At 45.2% G+C, this 21,271-nt stretch overlaps 1 protein-coding gene across 1 annotated transcript in view; it reads right to left on the minus strand.

Moving 5' to 3' along the window:
• LOC121567702 (ephrin type-A receptor 4) overlaps positions 1-20,345 on the minus strand; it is a 60,411-nt gene extending 40,066 nt beyond the window's left edge. The window contains exons 1-3 of the mRNA XM_041877927.2: positions 20,020-20,345; positions 18,637-18,704; positions 15,241-15,904 (exon numbers count right to left, since the gene is read on the minus strand). Of these exons, the coding sequence (XP_041733861.1) occupies positions 15,241-15,904; positions 18,637-18,704; positions 20,020-20,116 (829 nt within the window). The 5' untranslated portion in view covers positions 20,117-20,345. The remainder of the gene's footprint in view (positions 1-15,240; positions 15,905-18,636; positions 18,705-20,019) is intronic.
• Between the last annotated feature and the right edge of the window lie 926 nt (positions 20,346-21,271).

Consider the following 21,271-nt stretch of genomic DNA (forward strand, 5'->3'; position numbering starts at 1 on the left):
CTCTCTCTCTCTCTGTCTCTTTCTCTGTCTCTCTCTCTGTCTCTCTGTATCTCTCTCTTTATCTCTGTGTCTCTCTCTCTCTGTCTCTGTCTCTCTCTGTCTCTGTCTCTCTCTCTGTCTCTCTCTCTCTCATTGTCTCTTTCTCTGTCTCTCTCTCTCTCTCTATGTCTCTCTCTCTCTCTCTCTCTCTCTCTCTCTCTCTCTCTCTCTCTCTCTCTCTCTCTCTCTCTCTCTCTCTCTCTCTCTCTCTCTCTCTCTCTCTCTCTCTCTCTCTCTCTCTCTCTCTCTCTCTCTCTGCTCCATGGAAACAGAGTCCATCGGATGCCCAGGTGGCAGCCATAACAAACATCAAAGCATTACTAGTCCAGGGGAGTAAGGTAAAGTAATGGACACACTACCCCTTCCACACACATGCACACACACACACACACACACACACACACACACACACACACACACACACACACACACACAGAGAGAGAGAGAGAGAGAAAGTGAAACAAATCAAAAACACATACATATCAAAAAACCTGAGCCTCTGGCCATTAGCTGGGGCTTACTAGGTGTTAACCATTAGCAACCATCATTAAAACAGCAGGAGTGTGGAACAGGTTAAGTCATTAATTCAGTCTGTGGGGTTATTAATTACCCCAGGCCCTGATGGTGACACGCAGCTACACGGCCACCAAAACCTATCAGTGTGATGGATGAGAGACACACGGCCACCGAAACCGATCACAATGATTGATGACAGACACTCGCCACGCGTCTTAACCTTGACCTGTATGGTGGGAAAAGGAGCCATAGTAGCAGCACTAACAGGGCTAAAAACGCAAATATCAGGGTTGATATCCATATTAGCCCTAATTAAGGTCCAATCATAACCAAAAATGCTAACAACAACAAAGGCTAGCAATGCTAACCGTTGCTAGGAAAGCTAACATGGATAATACATAAAGCTGATGCCAGACCAGTGCCCCTCGGTTGCCAGAGGTCTGTCTGGGTCTGTCTGTCTGTCAGAGTCAGATGATTTATAAGTGTATTTCCAACAGAAGCAATCCATCACCCAGAAGCCACCCAAGAAGCTGTTCTAATTAAAATTGCTCTACCTGACACAACTATGAACACACACCAAGTCAAAACCTGAGGCCAACACAACACAGGGAAAACCTGAGGCCAACACAACACAGGGAAAACCTGAGGCCAACACAACACAGGGAAAACCTGAGGTAAAAATGAAGAATAGTTTACTCTAAAGAGAAATTGCTTGCATAAAATTTACAAGTGCTTAAACAAACAACATGTATGATTTTAGACCACTACCATACTCCAAGTTGAACTATTTAAGTACATAGGACAGATCCTTTTTAAAAGGCAATGACTGTTCTCGTCCATGTTGCTTAACACATTGCTAGCATCATGGTACCTACTATTGTTATTATTTGGATTGTATAACTTTAATATTGAAATATTGTTCTCAGACTTCCTGCAGGCCCAGGTCTATGCATTCTTTATGTCACATAGGCCCCACTTCCCACATCTCCACCACCGACCACTCCACCCTGTTCTCTCTGTGTTGGACCACAGTGTACACGAGCCTGTTAGCACAATGGCTATATCAGAGAAATCAACTGTATTACACCCAGAACACTCAGTGGACAAGTCCACCCCTCAAGAATGGACAAAGGGTGTGGAGGGGGACTTCTGGGAAAGAGAGAGAGAGAGTAAGAACTGAGAGAGATTGAGACAAAGTGAGACATAGAAAGAGGGAGAGAAACAGAGAGATGGGAAAGAGACAGAAAGGAGGGGAGAGAGAGAGTGGCAGGTGGTTTAAACAGATCCACCTTTGTGTGTGGGGAAACACTGCTCGACTTGGCCCTACTGGGTGGAGGGGAGCTCAGATTCCACTCTTGTGCCCATGCCAGGTTCTGAGGGTGGCACCACCCAAGCCGGGCACAGTGCCAGAACGCTACAAACCTTTTGTGACCCAGGATTCACACGCAGGTGGGTAATGAATAACAATGCCTACGCACACACATTCATACCAACACACACTCCTGCGTATTGTATATACACAACTGCATGTACACTCAAGCACACACAAAAGTCTCTCATGCACATTTATACTGCACATACACGCTGTTTCAAAATCTTCCATGCACAAAAACACACATCAGGCTTTGTGTGATCATTCTAGCAGGGGACAGTGGTGCAGCAGGTAAACTAACTGGTTATTGTATATGCTACATTTCCCCACAGTCCTCAAGGGGGAAAGGCTCAAAAAGGGTGAAGTGGTGGTGAGGGTGTAGGAGGGGAGTATCTGGCATGCTTTCCTGGCATTGTTTACAATGAAAGAGTTGCATTTTTGTTCAATTATAGGGAGAAATAAGTGTGGAGGGGGGTATGCTAATGTTGTTGTGCTAAGGGACGTTCACACCACACACAGATCAACAATTGGCTGGTTTGGTTACTATCCTGTACTGTAGAGTCAACAAGAATGGGACAGGAAACGGAGGATGTGAAAGGGGAACAAACAACACACACACACACACGGCTATAAGAATAGGAGGACAAGAGGAAAGGGAAGCGATGTGGAAACTGTCTTTGTAAATAAGGTAAACAAAGGTCAGTGTTTCCTCAAGCATGCTACAAATCACCTACGTACATGATCCAGTCATTACACACACACACACACACACACACACACACACACACACACACATACACACCCCATCTGATACCTACTGCCTACAGCTCACACCACATCACCCTAACCTGCTTTCTACAGCAGCGTAACCTGGAAGTGCCCTCAGGTAGTGACATTGACCTCTTGGGCTAATGTGGTAGATCATATGGGTCAATATGATATCATATGGGTCAATATGACATCATATGGGTCAATATGACATCATATGGGTCAATATGACATCATCGGGTCAATGTGACATCACCCCACATAGTTCCATGTCACACACCTCAAGGTGAAAAATGATATACAGCCTACTCCACACCAGGGCACCCTCATGTCATGTACCACGGTGTTGCAAGGAAACACACATACACACAGGTCATGGTCACAGGGAGCAATTTCACATTAACCTAGTGATTTCTCTAGAGGTGATAGGTGAGTAAGGGTTAGTGTTAGGGAGTGGGGGTAGACCTTCCCTTCCCCCGCCTGTCCCTGAGAAAAGGCCCACTCCAGATCCAGAAATGAGGTAATGTGTTGACATGTAAGCAATACCCCTGGAAGCTAAAAATGCTGTCAGCTGCTTTGTCATGGGAACGCCCCCGTCGTTAACCCCTGGCTTTCCCCCTGGCTGGTTGAACCTGGTGGTGAGGCGGGTGAGGAGGGCTGAGGAGGATGGGTAACCTGATATGTAGGATAATGGTGTGCGGTTAGGGCAGGTTAAAGTGCTAATGTGTAACGCCCCCAAACATTAACAGAAGGCAGTTAGATTTCAAATGTATGGCCGGCTTTGAAGTTTCAAAATGTCCAGTACCAGAATTGAGTGTGTCGAGTTTCTCTCCATCTTTCTGTCTCGTTGATCTTTCTTCGTCTCCTTAAACTACCATGCTCTCGCCCTCTGTCTCTCTATCTTAGTCACACCATTCTTCCTCTCTTCCTTCATCCCTGCCTCCTTAGGGCAGGCTGATCTGAGGCTGGTGAACCAATAGCAGTAATATTGACTTCCTAACAGGGGTCATGACGCTTGTTTAAAGACCGATCGCCCTCTCTACCCATAACCCACTGCTTCACCTTTCACATCTCAGGCCGTTTATCAAAGCAGTGCTACATCCCTCTCTCTCTATATGTGTCTATCGCTCCCTATTTCTATTTCTCTGTCCCTCTCCTTTTCTCTTTCTATCTCTCTCTCTCTCTCTCCCCCTTCTCTCTCCCTCTTTCCCATTCCTCCCTGCCGAGAGGCTTCAAGGGATCCTTCTCCTGCAGTATGACAGGGTTGTGGATCAAGCAGGATCAAGGTTTATAATCCTTGAGACGTGTGGAAAAGTACTCCGTTGTCATAAGTAAAGATACCTGAATAGTAAAAGTAAAAGTCACCCAGTAAAATACTACTTGAGTAAAAGTCTAAAAGTGTCTGGTTCTAATTCTACTGAAGTACAGTGGTGGAAAAAGTATGCAATTGTCATACTTGAGTAAAAGTCCAAAGTAAAAGTAAAAAAAGTATTTAGTCAGCCACCAATTGCTCACCGTTCTTGTGATCATTTTGACCCCACGGGGTGAGATCTTGCGTGGAGCCCCAGATCTAGGGAGATTATCAGTGGTCTTGTATGTCTTCCATTTCCTAATAATTGCTCCCACAGTTGATTTCTTCAAACCAAGCTGCTTACCTATTGCAGATTCAGTCTTCCCAGCCTGGTGCAGGTCTACAATTTTGTTTCTGGTGTCCTTTGACAGCTCTTTGGAGTGTGACTGTTTGAGGTTGTGGACAGGTGTCTTTTATACTGATAACAAGTTCAAACAGGTGCCATTAATACAGGTAACGAGTGGAGGACAGAGGAGCCTCTTAAAGAAGAAGTTACAGGTCTGTGAGAGCCAGAAATCTTGCTTGTTTGTAGGTGACCAAATACTTATTTTCCACCATAATTTGCAAATAAATTCATTAAAAATCCTACAATGTGATTTTCTGGAGAAAAAAAATCTCAATTTGTCTGTCATAGTTGACGTGTACCTATGATGAAAATTACAGGCCTCTCTCATCTTTTTAAGTAGGAGAACTTGCACAATTGGTGGCTGACTAAATACATTTTTTCCGCACTGTACATCAAATTCCTTATATTAAGCAAACCAGACGGCATGATTTTCTTTTTTTTTCTTTTTATTTACATCAGACGGGCACACTCCAACACCCAGACATCTTTTACAAGCACAGTATTTGTGTTTAGTAAGTCTGCCAGATCAGAGGCAGTAGGGATGACAACGCATTATTTTGAGATGTGCGTGAATTGGACCATATTGCATATTGCTGTCCTGCCTGAGCATTTGAAATGTAACGAGTACTTTTGGGTGTAAGGAAAAAGTACCTTATTTTCTTCAGGAATGTAGTGAAGTAAAAGTAAAAGTTGTCAGCAATATAAATAGCAAAGTAAAGTACAGATACCCAAAAAAACTACTTTAGTAGTACTTTTAAGTATTTTTACTTAAGTAAAACATACACCTCTTCCCTGAGCTAGCGTTCCCTGGCTGGTGCTAGCGCTCCCAGACACAACCTCTCAAACGCCATTTCACCACTCCTTTGGCTACACCTCACACACACACACACACACATGTCACAAACATACCGCTACCCCCACCCCCTGAGTTCTGGCTCTGACACAGAGTTTTGTCAGTGTATGTGTGTGTGTGTGTGCGTGTGATTGTTTGTGTGTATGTCCGTATGTCAGTGTGTTTACCGAGGGGGGAAAGGCTAGTGTGCCAGCGGCACGGAGACTGTGATTAGAAGAGGCCTTTTCTTATTAAAATGGGCATTGAGTCGAGACTTTGGCCCATCAGAGTAGATCAAGACTTTTTTTCCTGGGCGCTCTTTTTGTCATAACCCCTAACTGATTACCACAGCCAGGCCTTTCATTCCCAGAGGATTTCTACACTCAGAAAGAAAAGACCACCTCCTCCGCCTGGCAGGATAGAGGGAGCTTAAGATCAAAATCGGAGGGAGAGAGAGCTGGAATGAGAGAGGGAGGGAATGAGAGAGGGAGGGAATGAGAGAGGGAGGGAATGAGAGAGGGAGGGAATGAGAGAGGGAGGGAATGAGAGAGGGAGGGAATGAGAGAGGGACAGATGAAACACTCGTCAAGGTGTTTGCAATCAGCCTCCAATGTGAGAAACCAAGGGAGAGTTGGCAGGCAAAGCATCTATGTGTGGTTATGTTGGTGTTGTATTCAGCTGTGCTGCTCACGCTACAGGATTGAAATGTTAAGAGAGAAGTCATGGATGAGGGGGTGATCGGACCTCAATAGATATCACAAACGTACACACAGAAGCACATACACATTTCACAGAGATGGATCACTAACACACATGCACACACATGCACACAAGCACACACACACCTCAACATCAGTTCTAGAATGATCTTGATCAGAGGGATTTTGGGGAGATGGTGAAGAGATGGATGAAGGGGAGAAAAGGACGACTGTCAAACTGGAACTAAATCTCTCCCACTTAACTCCCTCTCTTTGTCTCATTCTCCTTCTCGCTGCCCCCTTCTTTCTCTCACTCCTTCTCATTCCCCCTCGCTCCTTCTTGCGAAAGTACTCTTTCTCCCTCAGTCAAGTCAATGAAAGTGGCAGTGGCTCTCTTTTCTTTTCAGAGCCTCACTCACTCCCTCTCTCGCTCACTCTCTTTCTCTCCCTCTTTCAAATGATCTGCCTGAGCCCTCTGTTGATTGGAGCCCATGTCTCTCTCTCTCCCTCCCCCTCGCTCTCTCTTTCCCTCCCTCACTCCTCCTCAGAGCCTTCTGTCTGTCCATCAACCCAGCTTTTCCAGGAGAGAATAAGAGAGAGAATAAGAGAGAGAGAGAGAAAAAGTGGGGTAGAAGAGTGGTGAGAGAGAAAGAGTAAGCGTGATTCCAAAAATGGTTAGATAGAGAGAAGAGCGAGAGAGAGAGAAAGTGTAGGAGACTGAAAAAGATGGAGAGAAAGAGAGAGGGAAAGACAGAGGGGGAAGCAGAGGGGAGGGCAGCAGGGAGGGCTGGGGTGTGTGGGTAGAGAGCGGCCTGAGGTATTAATTCTGGGGCTTTTGACATGTTAATTTGCTTAGTGACTGCTTTAATTGTTCCCTCTTCCCGTCGCAGCCTTCAAAGAGAGGATGCTTTCCAAAAATATGAGGGAGAGGAGAGAGAAAGAGCTGGCTCCAAAACCAGATTTTCCACAACGTCCCCTGAATGTTCACGATCGTTAGCTGAATATTTGCTGAAGAATTCATGGAGTTTTAAAAGCGTGGTTCCATGTGGGTTATGCGGGTGGCATTCGGTGAGCTGTGTTTGTCTGGGTTTGGGTCACACTCAACGAGCAGTCTTTTCCTGGCCTGAATGGGGTGTGAGGCGAGATGGCGATGAGTGTTAGGAACGGCAGGGGAAAGCGTCGAGCCAGGACCGCGGTCCGAGCAGGAAGAGACTTTCAGCACCTCCAGTAATGATAGCTGAATTACAGTTGATCTGGTGGAGGGAGGGTGAGAAGGAGAGGGAGGGCAGGCTGTTTTACATAAGTGAAGCTAAACAAGCAAGAAATATGAGGACTCTTTAAGGTACAGCAATTATTTTAGCGTGTTTGCTGAAAAAATAAGGGGGAAAGGATCATCCCTCATGAGACGTTTTGTCCTGTTTGTCATGTTCTTCTTATCTCCTACCTTGTGGTAATAGATGTCTCGTCTCTCCATTCAACAACACAAAATTAGCTTATCTGGAAAGGAAAGTGACGTGCACATTCAATTATATTCTACTCTAGTGTGTGTGAATGTGTGTGTGTGTGTGTGTGCGTGTGCTTCTGTGTCGGAATTGAGACAGGCGATAATGTTCACCACGGTGCTCAGCCTCACGGCAGCGACGATAATCTCATTATTCAACCCACTTCCTGTTGCTGTCACCAGAGACAGCCTGACTAGCACTAACAACCCCGGAGGGAGGAAGAGGGGAGAAAGAGAGAAAGTGAGAGATGGAAGAAGGGAGAGCGAGAACGAGGGAGGGAGGGAGGGAGGGAGGGAGGGAGGAGGGAGGGAGGGAGGGAGGGAGGGAGGGAGGGAGGGAGGGAGGGTGACACTGAGAAGTACATGAAGAGAGGGAGAAAGAGAAGGGGAAAAGGTGGTGGAAGAGAGAGGGAGACTACAGATGCAAACCTAATTTGCGTTTGTGTATTTAGAGTCATAAGAGACTAGAGGGATAGAATAGAATTACGTGGTGAATTTAGATGATGCTCCCTAGTGTATATTTAACAATATCAACAGAGAGAGAGAGAGAGAGAGAGAGAGAGAGAGAGAGAGAGAGAGAGAGAGAGAGAGAGAGAGAGAGAGAGAGAGAGAGAGAGAGAGAGAGAGAGAGAGAGACACAGAGAGACACAGAGAGAGAGACACAGAGAGAGAAGAGAGAGAGAGAGAGAGAGAGAGAGAGAGAGAGAGAGAGAGAGAGAGAGAGAGAGAGAGAGAGAGAGAGAGAGAGAGAGCAGAAAACCTGCCTGAGCCTTCACTATGGTGAATCACTAAAACAATACCAAAATACACTACGGAAACAGATGGAACAGCATGTCAGAAATCAGCTCAATGTAATTGAAGAATCCATAGACGCTAACCACTTCTGGAAAAATTGGAAAACACTAGCCCACTGACACCCCTATCAGACCACAGCAAAATCACAGTCTACTTCAGGGTTCTTCAATTCCGGTCCTGGAGGGCCAAAACACCTCTGTTATTTTTTTTTATTTTTTAAGTCATTTAGCAGACGCTCTTATCCAGAGCGACTTACATGAGCAATTAGGGTTAAGTGCCTTGCTCAAGGGCACATCGACAGATTTTTCACCTAGTCGGCTCGGGGATTAGAACCAGCAACCTTTCGGTTACTGGCACAACGCTCTTAACCACTAAGCTACCTGCCGCCCGTTTTTCATCCTCTCCTTCTAATCAGGGGCTAATTCAGACCTGGGACACCAGGTGAGTGCAATTAACTACCAGGTAGAAATAAAAAACAGAAGTGTTTCAGCCCTCCAGGACCGGAATTGAAGAACCCTGGTCTACTTGAACAGAGCAATACTCAATCATGAGGCGTCAAAGCCAAAGGAACTGAATAATATTAAGAAATGCTATAGATGGAAGGAAAGTACTGTCGAAACCTACCAAAAAACTATTAGGCAACAACAAATTCAATCCCTTTTAGACAACTTCCTGGACAAAATGTTCCACTAACCTCTCAGCTTCCCTATCAAATCTAAAAATATCTAACAGAAAACCGAAGAAAAGTAACAACAGTGACAAATGGTTTGATGAAGAATGCAAAAACCTAAGAAATAAATTGAGAAACCTATCCAACCAAAAACATAGATCCCAGAAAACCTGAGCCTACGCCTCCACTGTGGTGAATCACTAAAACAATACAGAAATACACTACAGAAAAAGAAGGAACAGCATGTCAGAAATCAGCTCAATATAATTGAAGAATCCATAGACTCTAACCACTTCTGGGAAAATTGGAAAACACTAAACAAACAACAACATGAAGAGCTATCTATCCAAAATGGAGATGTATGGGTAAACCACTTCTCCTATCTTTTTGGCCATATAACAAAGAACAAACAGCAAAGAAATATACATGATCAAATGCAAATCTTAGCATCACCTATTAAAGACTACCAGAACCCACTGGATTCTCCAATTACATTGAATGAACTACAGGACAAAATACAAACTCTCCAACCCAAAAAGGCCTGTGGTGTTGATGGTATCGTCAATGAAATGATAACATTTATACCACAAATTCCAATTGGCTATACTTAAACTCTTTAACATCATCCTTAGCTCTGGCATCTTCCCCAATATTTGGAATGACAGACTTATCACCCCAATCCACAAAAGTGGAGACAAATTTTACCCCAATAACTACCGTGGGATATGCGTCAACAGCAACCTTGGGAAAATCCTCTGCATTATCATTAACAGCAGACTAGTTCATTTCCTCAGTGAAAACAATGTACTGAGCAAATGTCAAATTGGCTTTTTACCAAATCACCGTACGACAGACCACGTATTCACCCTGCACACCCTAATTGACAAACAAACAAACCAAAACAAAGGCAAAGTCTTCTCATGCTTTGTTAATTTCAAAAAAGCTTTTGACTCAATTTGGCATGAGGGTCTGCTATACAAATTGATGGAAAGTGGGGTTGGGGGAAAAACATACGAAAAACAAGCCCCACACTCTTCAACATATATATCAACGAATTGGCGAGGGCACTAGAACAGTCTGCAGCACCCGGCCTCACCCTACTAGAATCTGAAGTCAAATGTCTACTGTTTGCTGATGATCTGGTGCTTCTGTCACCAACCAAGAAGGGCCTAAAGAAGCACCTAGATCTTCTGCACAGATTCTGTCAGACCTGGGCCCTGACAGTAAATCTCAGTATGACAAAAACAATGATGTCCAAAAAAGGTCCAGTTGCCAGGACCACAAATACAAATTCCATCTAGACACCGTTGCCCTAGAGCACACAAAAAACTATACATACCCATGCCTCTGCCACAGGTAACTTCCACAAAGCTGTGAACGATCTGAGAGACAAGGCAAGAAGGGCCTTCTATGCCATCAAAAGGAACATAACATTTGACATACCAATTAGGATCTGGCTAAAAATACTTGAATCAGTTATAGAACCCATTGGCCTTTATGGTTGTGAGGTCTGGGGTCCACTCACCAACCAATAATTCACAAAATGGGACAAACACCAAATTGAGACTCTGCATGCAGAAGTCTACAAAAATATCCTCAGTGTCCAACGAAAAACACAAAATAATGCATGCAGAGCAGAATTAGGCCGATCCCCGCTAATTATCAAAATCCAGAAAAGACCCATTAAATTCTATAACCACTTAAAAGGAAGCGATTCCCAAACCTTCCATAACAAAGTAATCACCTACAGAGAGATGAACTTGGAGAAGAGTCCCCTAAGCTGGTCCTGGGGCTCTGTTCACAAACATAAACAGACCCCACAGAGCCCCAGGACAACAACAACAACACAATTAGACCCAACCAAATCATGAGAAAACAAAAAGAGAATTACTTCACACATTGGAAAGAATTAACAAAAAAACAGCGCAAACTAGAATGCTATTTGGCCCTAAACAGAGAATACACAGTGGCAGAATACCTGACCACTGTAACTGACCCAAACTTAAGGAAAGCTTTGACTATGTTCAGACTCAGTGAGCATAGCCTTGCTATTGAGAAAGGCCACTGTAGACAGACCAGGCTCTCAAGAGAAGACAGGCTATGTGCACACTGCCCACAAAATGAGGGGGAAACTGAGCTGCACTTCCTAACCTCCTGCCAAATGTATGACCATATTAGAGACACATATTTCAGTTGAGAAAGCCTATGGTCAGGATCAACAGGTTAAGGTTAGGGGAATAGAGGAACACACTACAAATCACACTCTTTGGCCACAATCCTTCCTCTCTCTGACGCTAATCTGGTCATACACACACAAACACATTCATACAAGTACACATCTTGCTACAACAGAACAGGTGGGTGTGTTGGCAGGTTTACTTGAAAGAGCAGTGGTGGCCCTGTCCTTGATGTAGTGTTTGTAAAGGTGGTGTAGAGGTTTAGCAGCTCAACCATCAACTCCCAGTCTGCTCCCCACCCTCCCTCCCCAATGAGAGGTGTCAAAACAGTCTGCCACCTTCACGGTTCAGTAACCCTCAACCGTCTCCCCCTCCTCCTCCCTCCTCGCTCCACACGCATCTAACACTTCCCAAGTCGCCTGCCTCCAACACATACACACAGAACCTCACACACATGAACGCAATACACAGACAAACCTGTACACACAAACACAGTCACACACATTAACTCACATGAACGCAATACACAGACTGACGCACATATTAACACACACATCAATACACACACATTCACACATACAAACACATGACACGTCCTTCCCACAATCAACAATGGAGTCACCCTCAACAGACGACTAGCGGGAGAGAGCTTTACCCCGCTACCCAAGCTCATAGAAACAAGGGAATGAGAGAGAAAAGAAAGGAGCCCAAAAGTAAACCCCCGGTCCTTTTCAGGGGGTCCTCCCTGGCCCCCGTACCCCTCTCCCCTTGGCCCCTGTGTTCTGTGTACATCCTGGCGGCCCCCAAGCACCCAGCTGTCAGGATCCTGACGTCTTAATCAATCCTGGCCCACGACCCTGTCACGCATGATGGATGAACAACTTAGTGACCTTTGACCCTCAGCCAGCGTTCACAATCCTCAGACCCCCCCCCAACCCACACACCCCCCAACCTCACTGCTTCAACAATGATGGAAGAGTCCTATTTACTCACCACTGCTGGGAACCAGAGGCCAAGGTACCCCCCTAACCTTTACACGCACACTCACACACACACACTCTCTTTCTGACAGAGGACTTGAGACCCAACCCCCCATCTCAGCCCCTCTTTAGTGTCTTGGTCCACATTATTATATTGAAGTTGAGCCCCCCTCTATTCTGCCTCGTCACGCTGGGGAATATTAACCAGCTCATCAGTGCACTTGAAGGCTGACAGTGAGCTCCACCTTTTAACCCATCAAACACAGATGTGGACCCTGGACCGAGGCTTTGGTAGCCATGGAGACCCAGGCAGAAAGTGTGTGTGTCTGACCAAACTCTGATGCGATAGAGCACATAGCACTGATGTTATATGACACAGATGTTATATTATTCGGACAGTGACACAGAAAGTTAGACGCACAAATATCATCCAGCAAAAAAATGCGAACCTCCTCTGTTATTGTAATGGTGAGAGGTTAGCATGTCTTGGGGGTATGATATTTGTGCGTCTGTAACTTCTCACTCATCATTATTCACGATTCATTCAGGACTATCTGTAATCATGGTAACATCCATGTTAATGTAGAAGTGTTTAGAAACATATTCTGTTCTTATTTACAATAAAAGTGACTCCAAAATGACACTACATTATTTACCATTAATTTCTATTGGGCACAAAATAATCTGAAACACAAACAAAACAAAAACAGCAAATACATCCAACAAGTTTGTAAAGTCACAAGCTTGATGTAATCATTACGTGCCAGGAATATGGGACCAAATACTTACTTTTGACTACTTTAATACACATATAAGTGAATTTGCCCCAATACTTTTGGTCCCCTAAATTGGACTATGTACAAAAAGTGCTGTAATTTCTAAACGGTTCACCCGATATGGATGAAAATACCCTAAAATTAAAGTTGACAGTATGCACTTTAACCTCACAGTCATTGTATTATTTCAAATCTAAATTGCTGGAATACAGAGCCAAAATAACAAAACATGTGTCACCGCCCCAATAATTACGGAGGGCAATGTATACACGTCGAAAAAGACACATTAACACATGACTCATAGAAACAATCATTGCAAAGGTAGGCTAAAGGGCACTCAGCTGCCCGTGAGTTTGGTATGAGAGAGAACTAAATATTGCTGACTCACACCAGTAATGATACATCATGTTTCAAAGACATTAACTGAATTGAACGACTGTATTTAACTACCCTCAGTCTTCTCTCCTTCCTCCCCCTATCTCTGCTCTCTCCTTTGAAGACAACTCAGGGGAGGGAGAAACCTGGCCCCTGCCAACCACACAGCCACTGACAGGGGAGACGGGCTACATTCCAAAGAACATTCTTGCCCCAAAATGCTACCCCCTCGCCCCCAACCTTTCCCACACACACCATCTGTGACCATTTGTACCTCAGTGCGCCCTCCTCGCCCCCCCTCAGAAGGAGCCAGACAGCCCTAGTACCCTAAATCACCAGGCCTGTTTGTCATGCAATTAGTCCTGAGATAGCGCTTAAAGGCTCCCCCGTAAATTAAGGTAGGTAGAGTGGCCCGTCCCCCGTTAATCAACCTGGCCGGCCTCTGACCCCACTCTGGAGCGGCCCACTGCCCTTTAGGGTGTTGTGGGGGGGGGGGGCAGCTGACGGTCGACTACACACACACACAACACACTGGTAGCTACACACCAGGAACTACACGCACACACACACACACAATACACACTGGTATCCACACCGGGAGAGAAACATGCTTCTTTCCACCTCTCATCCACCTGCATAGAATGATAAACCAGGCGAGTGAGGGCTTCTGTCTATCTCTCTCCCAGGCCAGCACTGGTCCTACTGAGAATCATCTGGCTGGGATTAGGGCTGGTGGTGTGGTGGCGTGGGGAGGAGAGAGAGAGACTGGGAGGGACTGGGAATCATCTGGATGGGATTGGGGGTGGTGGTGTGGTGGGGTGGGGAGGAGAGAGAGATTGGGAGGGACTGGGAATCATCTGGCTGGGATTGGGGCTGGTGATGTGGTGGGGTGGGGTGGGGTGGGGAGGAGAGAGAGAGACTGGGAGGGACTGGGAATAATCTGTCTGGGATTGGGGCTGGTGATGTGGTGGGGTGGGGTGGGGAGGAGAGAGAGAGACTGGGAGGGACTGGGAATAATCTGTCTGGGATTGGGGCTGGTGGTGTGGTGGGTAGGGGAGGAGAGAGAGAGACTGGGAGAGACTGGGAATCATCTGGCTGGGATTGGGGCTGGTGGTGGGGTGGGGAGGAGAGAGAGACTGGGAATCATATGTCTGGGATTGGGGCTGGGAGGAGCGAGAGACTGGAAGCTATTTAGACTGATCTCTTCTGAGCCATTTATCCACCAGATACACACGGCAGACAGGCAGGCCTGTTCCACTGGCCTAACTAACACATCCCAAGAGCAGGCCTGTTCCCCTGGCCTAACTAACACATCCCAAGAGCAGGCCTGTTCCCCTGGCCTAACTAACACATCCCAAGAGCAGGTCTGTTCCACTGGCCTAACTAACACATCCCAAGAGCAGGTCTGTTCCACTGGCCTAACTAACACATCCCAAGAGCAGGCCTGTTCCACTGGCCTAACTAACACATCCCAAGAGCAGGCCTGTTCCCCTGGCCTAACTAACACATTCCAATGGACTGGATAATTACGCCATTTACAATCATCACTGCTTCTCAGTTGGTAGAGCCTGGCACTTGCAACTCCAGGGTTGTGGGTTCGTTTCCCACGGGGGGCCAGTATGAAAAATTTATGCACACACTAACTGTAAGTCGCTCTGGATAAGAGCGTCTGCTAAATGACTAAAATGTAAAATGTCTTCTATTACCCATCCTGATACCATGTAGGAGAGACGCATGGAGGGGAGGAGGAGAGAGAGACAACAAGCAACAGAGAGAAAGGTTGGTGAATAGAGAAGAGGGAGAGAGAGCGAGAGTCAAAGAGAGCGGGATACATGGAGGGAGTGAGACAAAGAGACAGACAGAGAGAGAGGAGGGAGATATGATAAAGAAGCAGGCTACTGTATGGTGATAGAGATGGAAAGTGAATGAAGAGAGAAAGATAGAGAATTGTACAAATAACCACACAGAACAGCTGCTGCCAGCGACTAGAGGAATATATATATATATATCTGAGGCAGACCGAAGCTTTCTCTCCTTAGCTTACCCTGGCATTCAGCGTTCCTCTCCTCGAATCCCGGGTTACACAGGCAGTTCCCGATGGGCACCAGCCACTCTCCGTCCGCCCCACAGTACATTTTGGGAACGTCACGCTCCTCTGAATTATCCACGCAGGATCCTCGGACTTCCACCAGTGAGGAGGTGTCGGCCCCGGTGATGGTGTCAGGGAACTGGGCCAGGTTCCTCACAGCCAGGGGACACTTCTTATAGAACACCCTGACAGACACCAGGGCGATGCAGGCTCCCACGTCCTGGAAGGCCAGGTAGAAACCCTTCCGGGTCAAGGCTCCCACGTCCCTGACCTCCGTGTTCAGCTTCATGATGCGGTCTCCGATGTCCACCTGGGTGAAGCTCTCGTCAGCCGCCACCGTGTCGATCTTGCCAAACTGGTTCTCTCGGATGTAACGCTCCTTGTCATTGTTGGATTCGTAGTAGTAGAGGTTGAAGGTCTCCTTGCAGGTTCCCATGACGCCAGGGAGGCTGTTACAGTCGCGCAGGGTGAACTTGATTTCGATGTAGACACGCTGGGCGCCACCCCGGGGGATCCAGTCGGTTCTAAGCCAGTTGTTCTGGTTGGGTTCCATCACATTACACACCTGGTACGTCCTGATGGGAATGTTCTTCTCATCCATGATGCTCACCTCCTCCCACTGAGGAGACAAACACAGAGGCAATGTTAGGAAAACATCTGACACACATTATCTCAATGTTAGAAAAATCTGGAAAATGGTAGGCCACATTAAAACATTGACTTGCAGACATACATTGAGAATGCAAAACGGTGACTTAATATCTGTGTCTCAGTAGGCCAATTATTTAATGGCCAAACTTGTCAATTAATGAATAATAAATGCATGAAAAGGCCTAATATAAATAGTACGGCCTGTTATAATGAAACTACTACTGGTACAGGCAGAAACAAGTAGACATACTGTAGGCCTACTGTACTGTGTTCAACCCTGACTAGTACCTTTTATCTCCACAGAAAATGAAACCAACCAAATCCTTGGGGAACATGCACCATTCAAATTATTATTTTAATTTCAAATAATGAGGACCTCAATGTAAATCCCCATAAGTCCAAGATTAATTTAAAGGTCACCAAATGGAGAGTGATACAGAGAGAGGGTGAAGAGAAAAAGAAAAAGAAGGGGGTATTGAAATAATCTTATGTATGAGCTAATGGATAGGCCCTATGTCTGTAAGGGCTTATAGTGATCAGAATAGAAACCTAATAGAAAAAGTGTGTCTGTGTTGCTTCTGTAGGCCTACAAATGATTTTGAAGAGGGAGAGGGTTTTGACAGCACACATGTGCTGAAAGGTCGCTGGTTCTAATCCCCGAGCCGACTAGGTGAAAAATCTGTCGATGTGCCCTTGAGCAAGGCACTTAACCCTAATTGCTCCTGTAAGTCGCTCTGGATAAGAGTGTCTGCTAAATGACTAAAATGTAAATGTGGATTGGGTGTTTTTAGAATGAACTCATTGGTATAGGACGTGAACATGAGGTGCATTGATTACGTTATCGATGACTGGCTGGTTTATTATTATAGGAGCAATGTTTGTTTTACTTACGATAAAGTCCCAGCTGCTAAGGAGCATAGGGTATATGGCGTTTTGAAAGGTGTTGGGGACATTATGGTGTGCTCTTAAAGGGCCAACGCAGACGTTTTTATCTCAATATCTAATCATTTTGGGGTAAGAATTAAGTACCTTACTGTGATCGTATTAAAGTGGTCAAAAATAAACAAAAATTGCTACTTAGCAAAGAGCAATTTCTCAAGCAAGAATGTTGCTAGGACTGTCTGGGAGTGTTCTGAGTGGGGAGGGGAAACAAAAAACTAGCTGTTATTGGCAGAGAGGTTTGGAACTCTCTTTCTTATTGGTCTATTAACTAATTTACCACCTGGTGATGTCAACAGGCAGGCCAAAATTCCATCCCACCAAAACAGGCTGAAATTTCAGGTGGTCTTTTCAAACAGCTCTTACACTAAAGGGGCATTATCATCATTTTCACAATTTCACAGTATTATTCGACATCATAGTCTGGAAATATATATCAAACTCAGGACAATCTCATTTTGACTGCACTGGGCCTTTACATTTTTCACAATGAGCTTTAAAAAATAGTTTTCAAATTGACTGCATTTAAAAACAAGAGCAGACAAGCCAGCCTTTCAGCTTGTATCTGTTTAGGACTATATTCTATTTGGAGAAACGAGTCCAAACAGAGCTATTACTAGGGGGAAGGGTGTAGCCTGTGCTGAATTTGATTCAACGCGTTATCATAAATAATCTCGTTTAAACCCCTATTCATTTGAGTAGGGGAGATAACGCTAAACATGGCTGAGGCTCCGATTTGAGAAAGTGTCCATCACCCCGCTGCTTTATTCCACAGCTTTCTTCTTTCTGCTTGGCCCTTTTATTGTGGAAATCAACCCGCGCGGCAGATAAGGCCGCACCTTTCCCCGATAGCGGAGGAGAGGGAGAATGGGGGTAATTGGTCGTAATGAGAGCGTGAATGCAGGCCTGTCGGCGCTGCCAGCACCCTGTCAATCACTCCGCCTCGGAGGAAACGGCTGAAGAAGGAACGGAGAGCAACCAACAGCAGCATACACTAGCCACGTCCATTGAACAACAACTCAACCCAATGGTGAATAAAACAAGAGTTGGAGAGGGGGCTGAGACAAAAGGTCAACGTTTCTTTTATGGGTCTATAGCATACCATAAACTGCATCATTAAAATATAATTGATATGCCAGAAGATGCCTGAATAGAAAGAACGTCAAGGATAGCATACGCTGCTCTACTTTGGGCCACCTTGTTGGTTTAGTCTATAAATACAACTAAAATATAAGATGGTTCCATGCAATTATTCAAACGCCAGTGCTGTTGCTGACAGGGGAGTGTGTGCCAGACCGGCCCCAGCCGCGCGCACCGAAGGGCCCCTCACGGCCATTCCCTAAACAGTCGCACTCTGTACCTTATCAGCGCAACTATATAGAACCCAATTAGACCGCGGGATCATGCATTTAGTCCGATCACATTCCCTATCGCTTCATGGCCCAATCCAATCCTGCTGTGAGGACTGAAACCCGCTGCCCTTTCCCTTCATTCATCCATTCCAAAGGGCCCTTTCTGTGCTGCCAAGTTCCTCTCCCCCCGCGCCTCAATAGGGGGAAAGGATATAAAGTTTCTCCACAAAGACCGATTCAATCCGCCGTCTATTCAGGAAACCCGACGCCCGCTGCCGTATCGGACTCGAATCTGACCATTACCGCGAGTAGAGGTAGAGAAGGAGGGAGGGGGCCGGTAGGTTTTAGAGGACATCATCTCTCCATTTTGACTCAACGGGGGAATCACGTCCTAACGAGGGGCACTTACCCCTCCTTCTGTTGGGTTGGCGACCCAGCCCAACTCCCCCGCTACAGATCTGGAGTCCAGTAACGTCACTGAAAAACATAGGAAAGAGAAGTGAGCAGTTATAGGCTGTTCATAACACTGAAAATGTGTAACCTTGTCTACAGGGATAATATACAGTCTGGAAAAGCCACCACGCTGTTACCATAGTTGGATAGTTATGCAGTTTCCCCGAGGAAAACAATTCTGTGCAATCTGCTCAACGAAAAGCCAGTCAGAAGTAGTTTAATGATCAATGTGTAACAACGTATCTATAGGCCCATGTCCACGCATATGTCATATGTTTGCATTATTCAAATTTATAATTTAGATAGATTTTTTTCAGGAGGATTTGTGATTCAAATCATAAAGGGACCCCATTTTAAAGGGATTTTATATTTTGTATAAATAACCATGAGTATTGTCACTGTAACCCAGTGAATGCGACTCTGGATGTTTGGTTAAGAAATACATATTGGAGACTCCGTTTGTCTGTTTTAACACGGGCTCGACGATGAGGAGACGGACGTCTAAATGAACTAGCTTCAGTGAGAAATAAAAAATAATCCGTAATGAGATTTCAATAGCCCCTTATATTTCTTACTGAAATCCTCTCAGTGTGCAATGAAGAAAATCACAAATGTAAGCGCTTAAATATGCATTGAATTTAATTTAATTTTAATTTAAGATGTTTGCATTTATCTGAAATTACTTGGCTTTGGTCATTAGTAAAGTACTGTTTTGAAGTTAATGCGTTTTGACATAGAAAATGCGCAAGAGCCACTTGATAATTGAATGGGGATTATTTTACAGAACTGCGACTCCAATACATGGTTATGAACTAAAATAACATGGCTCATTTTGTGAGGGGAGCTTTTGCACAACCGCACAAAACCAGACACAGACATGCGCTCCAAAGCAATAATGATTTGTGTATAAAATCGAGTCTTTGTAGCCTATATGACAAAAAAAAAAAAAAAAACGAATTTGGTTGAAGAAGTTGGCTGTCGCCTTTTTAACAGAGACTGGGTCCCAGCACTCCACTCGGACCCTGCTAGAGACCCATATAGACTTCATACGCTCCGGCTTTCTGCCAAGCGCTTTCAGCAACTTGGACCTAGTAGCCTACGACACAAAACGTTCGATGGGTTTGACGCATCTGGAAATCCAATGTCAGAGATTAATGGCGCATGTTGTTGAGCAAATTAATAGTGTTGCCCCCTTCTTTGAGTGCTGAAGGTTCTTGCACGAGTCCAAAATAGCGACGGGACAACGGACTGGTGGTTCGTCTCACACACGAAGTGGACGGAGTATAAACTAGTGGAGAAAAAGTCCAAGACCGGGCTCCGCTATTATTCCAAGTCTTACCTTCGTTTGGGGGGTAAATCCGTGCCGAAGAAACACACGTAGAAATCCCAAGCAGCACAGAGGTCGCCGTAAACAAAATCCCAGCCATGAGTGCCATTTGTCGTTCGCCTTTTTTCTGGTCGTTCGTTCCGCTCCTCACAGGTCTTGCTCTCTCTCTCTCCCTGTGGACTTTGTGTTTGAAGCAGGGATAGAGCGACGCACCGAAAACAACCCGGAGGTGGGTCTGCGCGCTCTGACGCGGCAGTCAATCCAAATAGGAAACGCAGTGGACGGGAAAACAGGGGCAAATAATCATTAACTGTCCCCCTACACCTCAGCCATGAGTGGACTCTGGTCGGGCCAAAATGGGACTGTGTAAAGGGCCAGTTGTTACTGTAATATTTAGTGAATTTATTTCATGCGGACACCACTATTTTTCTTGTTAAAGAGAACCAATAAACTTCCAAGATAATCTCGTTACATTGTTATTAATGATGAAATTCCTAAAAACGTTTCATGAATTATGTCGAAGATGAATTGGTTTTTGTTTAATTTTTCAACATTCACCTTATTAGGTCAAGGCTATAACACCTGTGTCTCAAAAGTACTTTGCTCAAAGAATCTTAGAAAATCGTAATAATTTTTTAGGACTAGTCACGTGTAGGCAGATATTTGTCATTTTCCTCATAACGTGAATTACCCGCCTACTCGTCATTGGACGGTGTTGTGAACCCTACATGAACGTCGTCTCCAATGATGCGCAGCGCTGTCCAAGGTGAAACGCTTTAGACCAAGGTCGCCACCTAGCGGATACAATCACAGATTGTCCGTATCTATTGGATTATGGAACAAGTAAGGGCCTGACCCGATAACATAACACGAAATTCCACTTTGGAAAATTGATCATAACAATTTTGTGACGAATGATGGACACGAATCCCGTGTTATTGGATTATAGTCGTTATTCTAATAGCATTTTATCAAGGTTGTATTGGAAGTAAGGAGTGCAGGCCTGATACATCTGGGGTTCCATCCCTCATCCCCGAGTTGTGATAAACATTCTAATAACATTTAACGCCTAAAGGTCTGCAGAGTATGAAAGGTATAGAAAGAAATCGATGAGTAGCCTAATGTTTTCCTTTTGTTTTTTCCTCAAACAATAAAGGCATTATTCGGTTTGGAAAAATCCCAAGTGTCCATCCTTTTGGTTCAGCATCTCTGTTTATTAACAAGTTTTCTTTACTCTACTTCCCTCTCGTGCTCCTACGCTGGA

This window comes from Coregonus clupeaformis, chromosome 6 (genome assembly GCF_020615455.1).
Source record: "Coregonus clupeaformis isolate EN_2021a chromosome 6, ASM2061545v1, whole genome shotgun sequence".
Classification (NCBI taxonomy): Eukaryota; Metazoa; Chordata; class Actinopteri; order Salmoniformes; family Salmonidae; genus Coregonus; species Coregonus clupeaformis.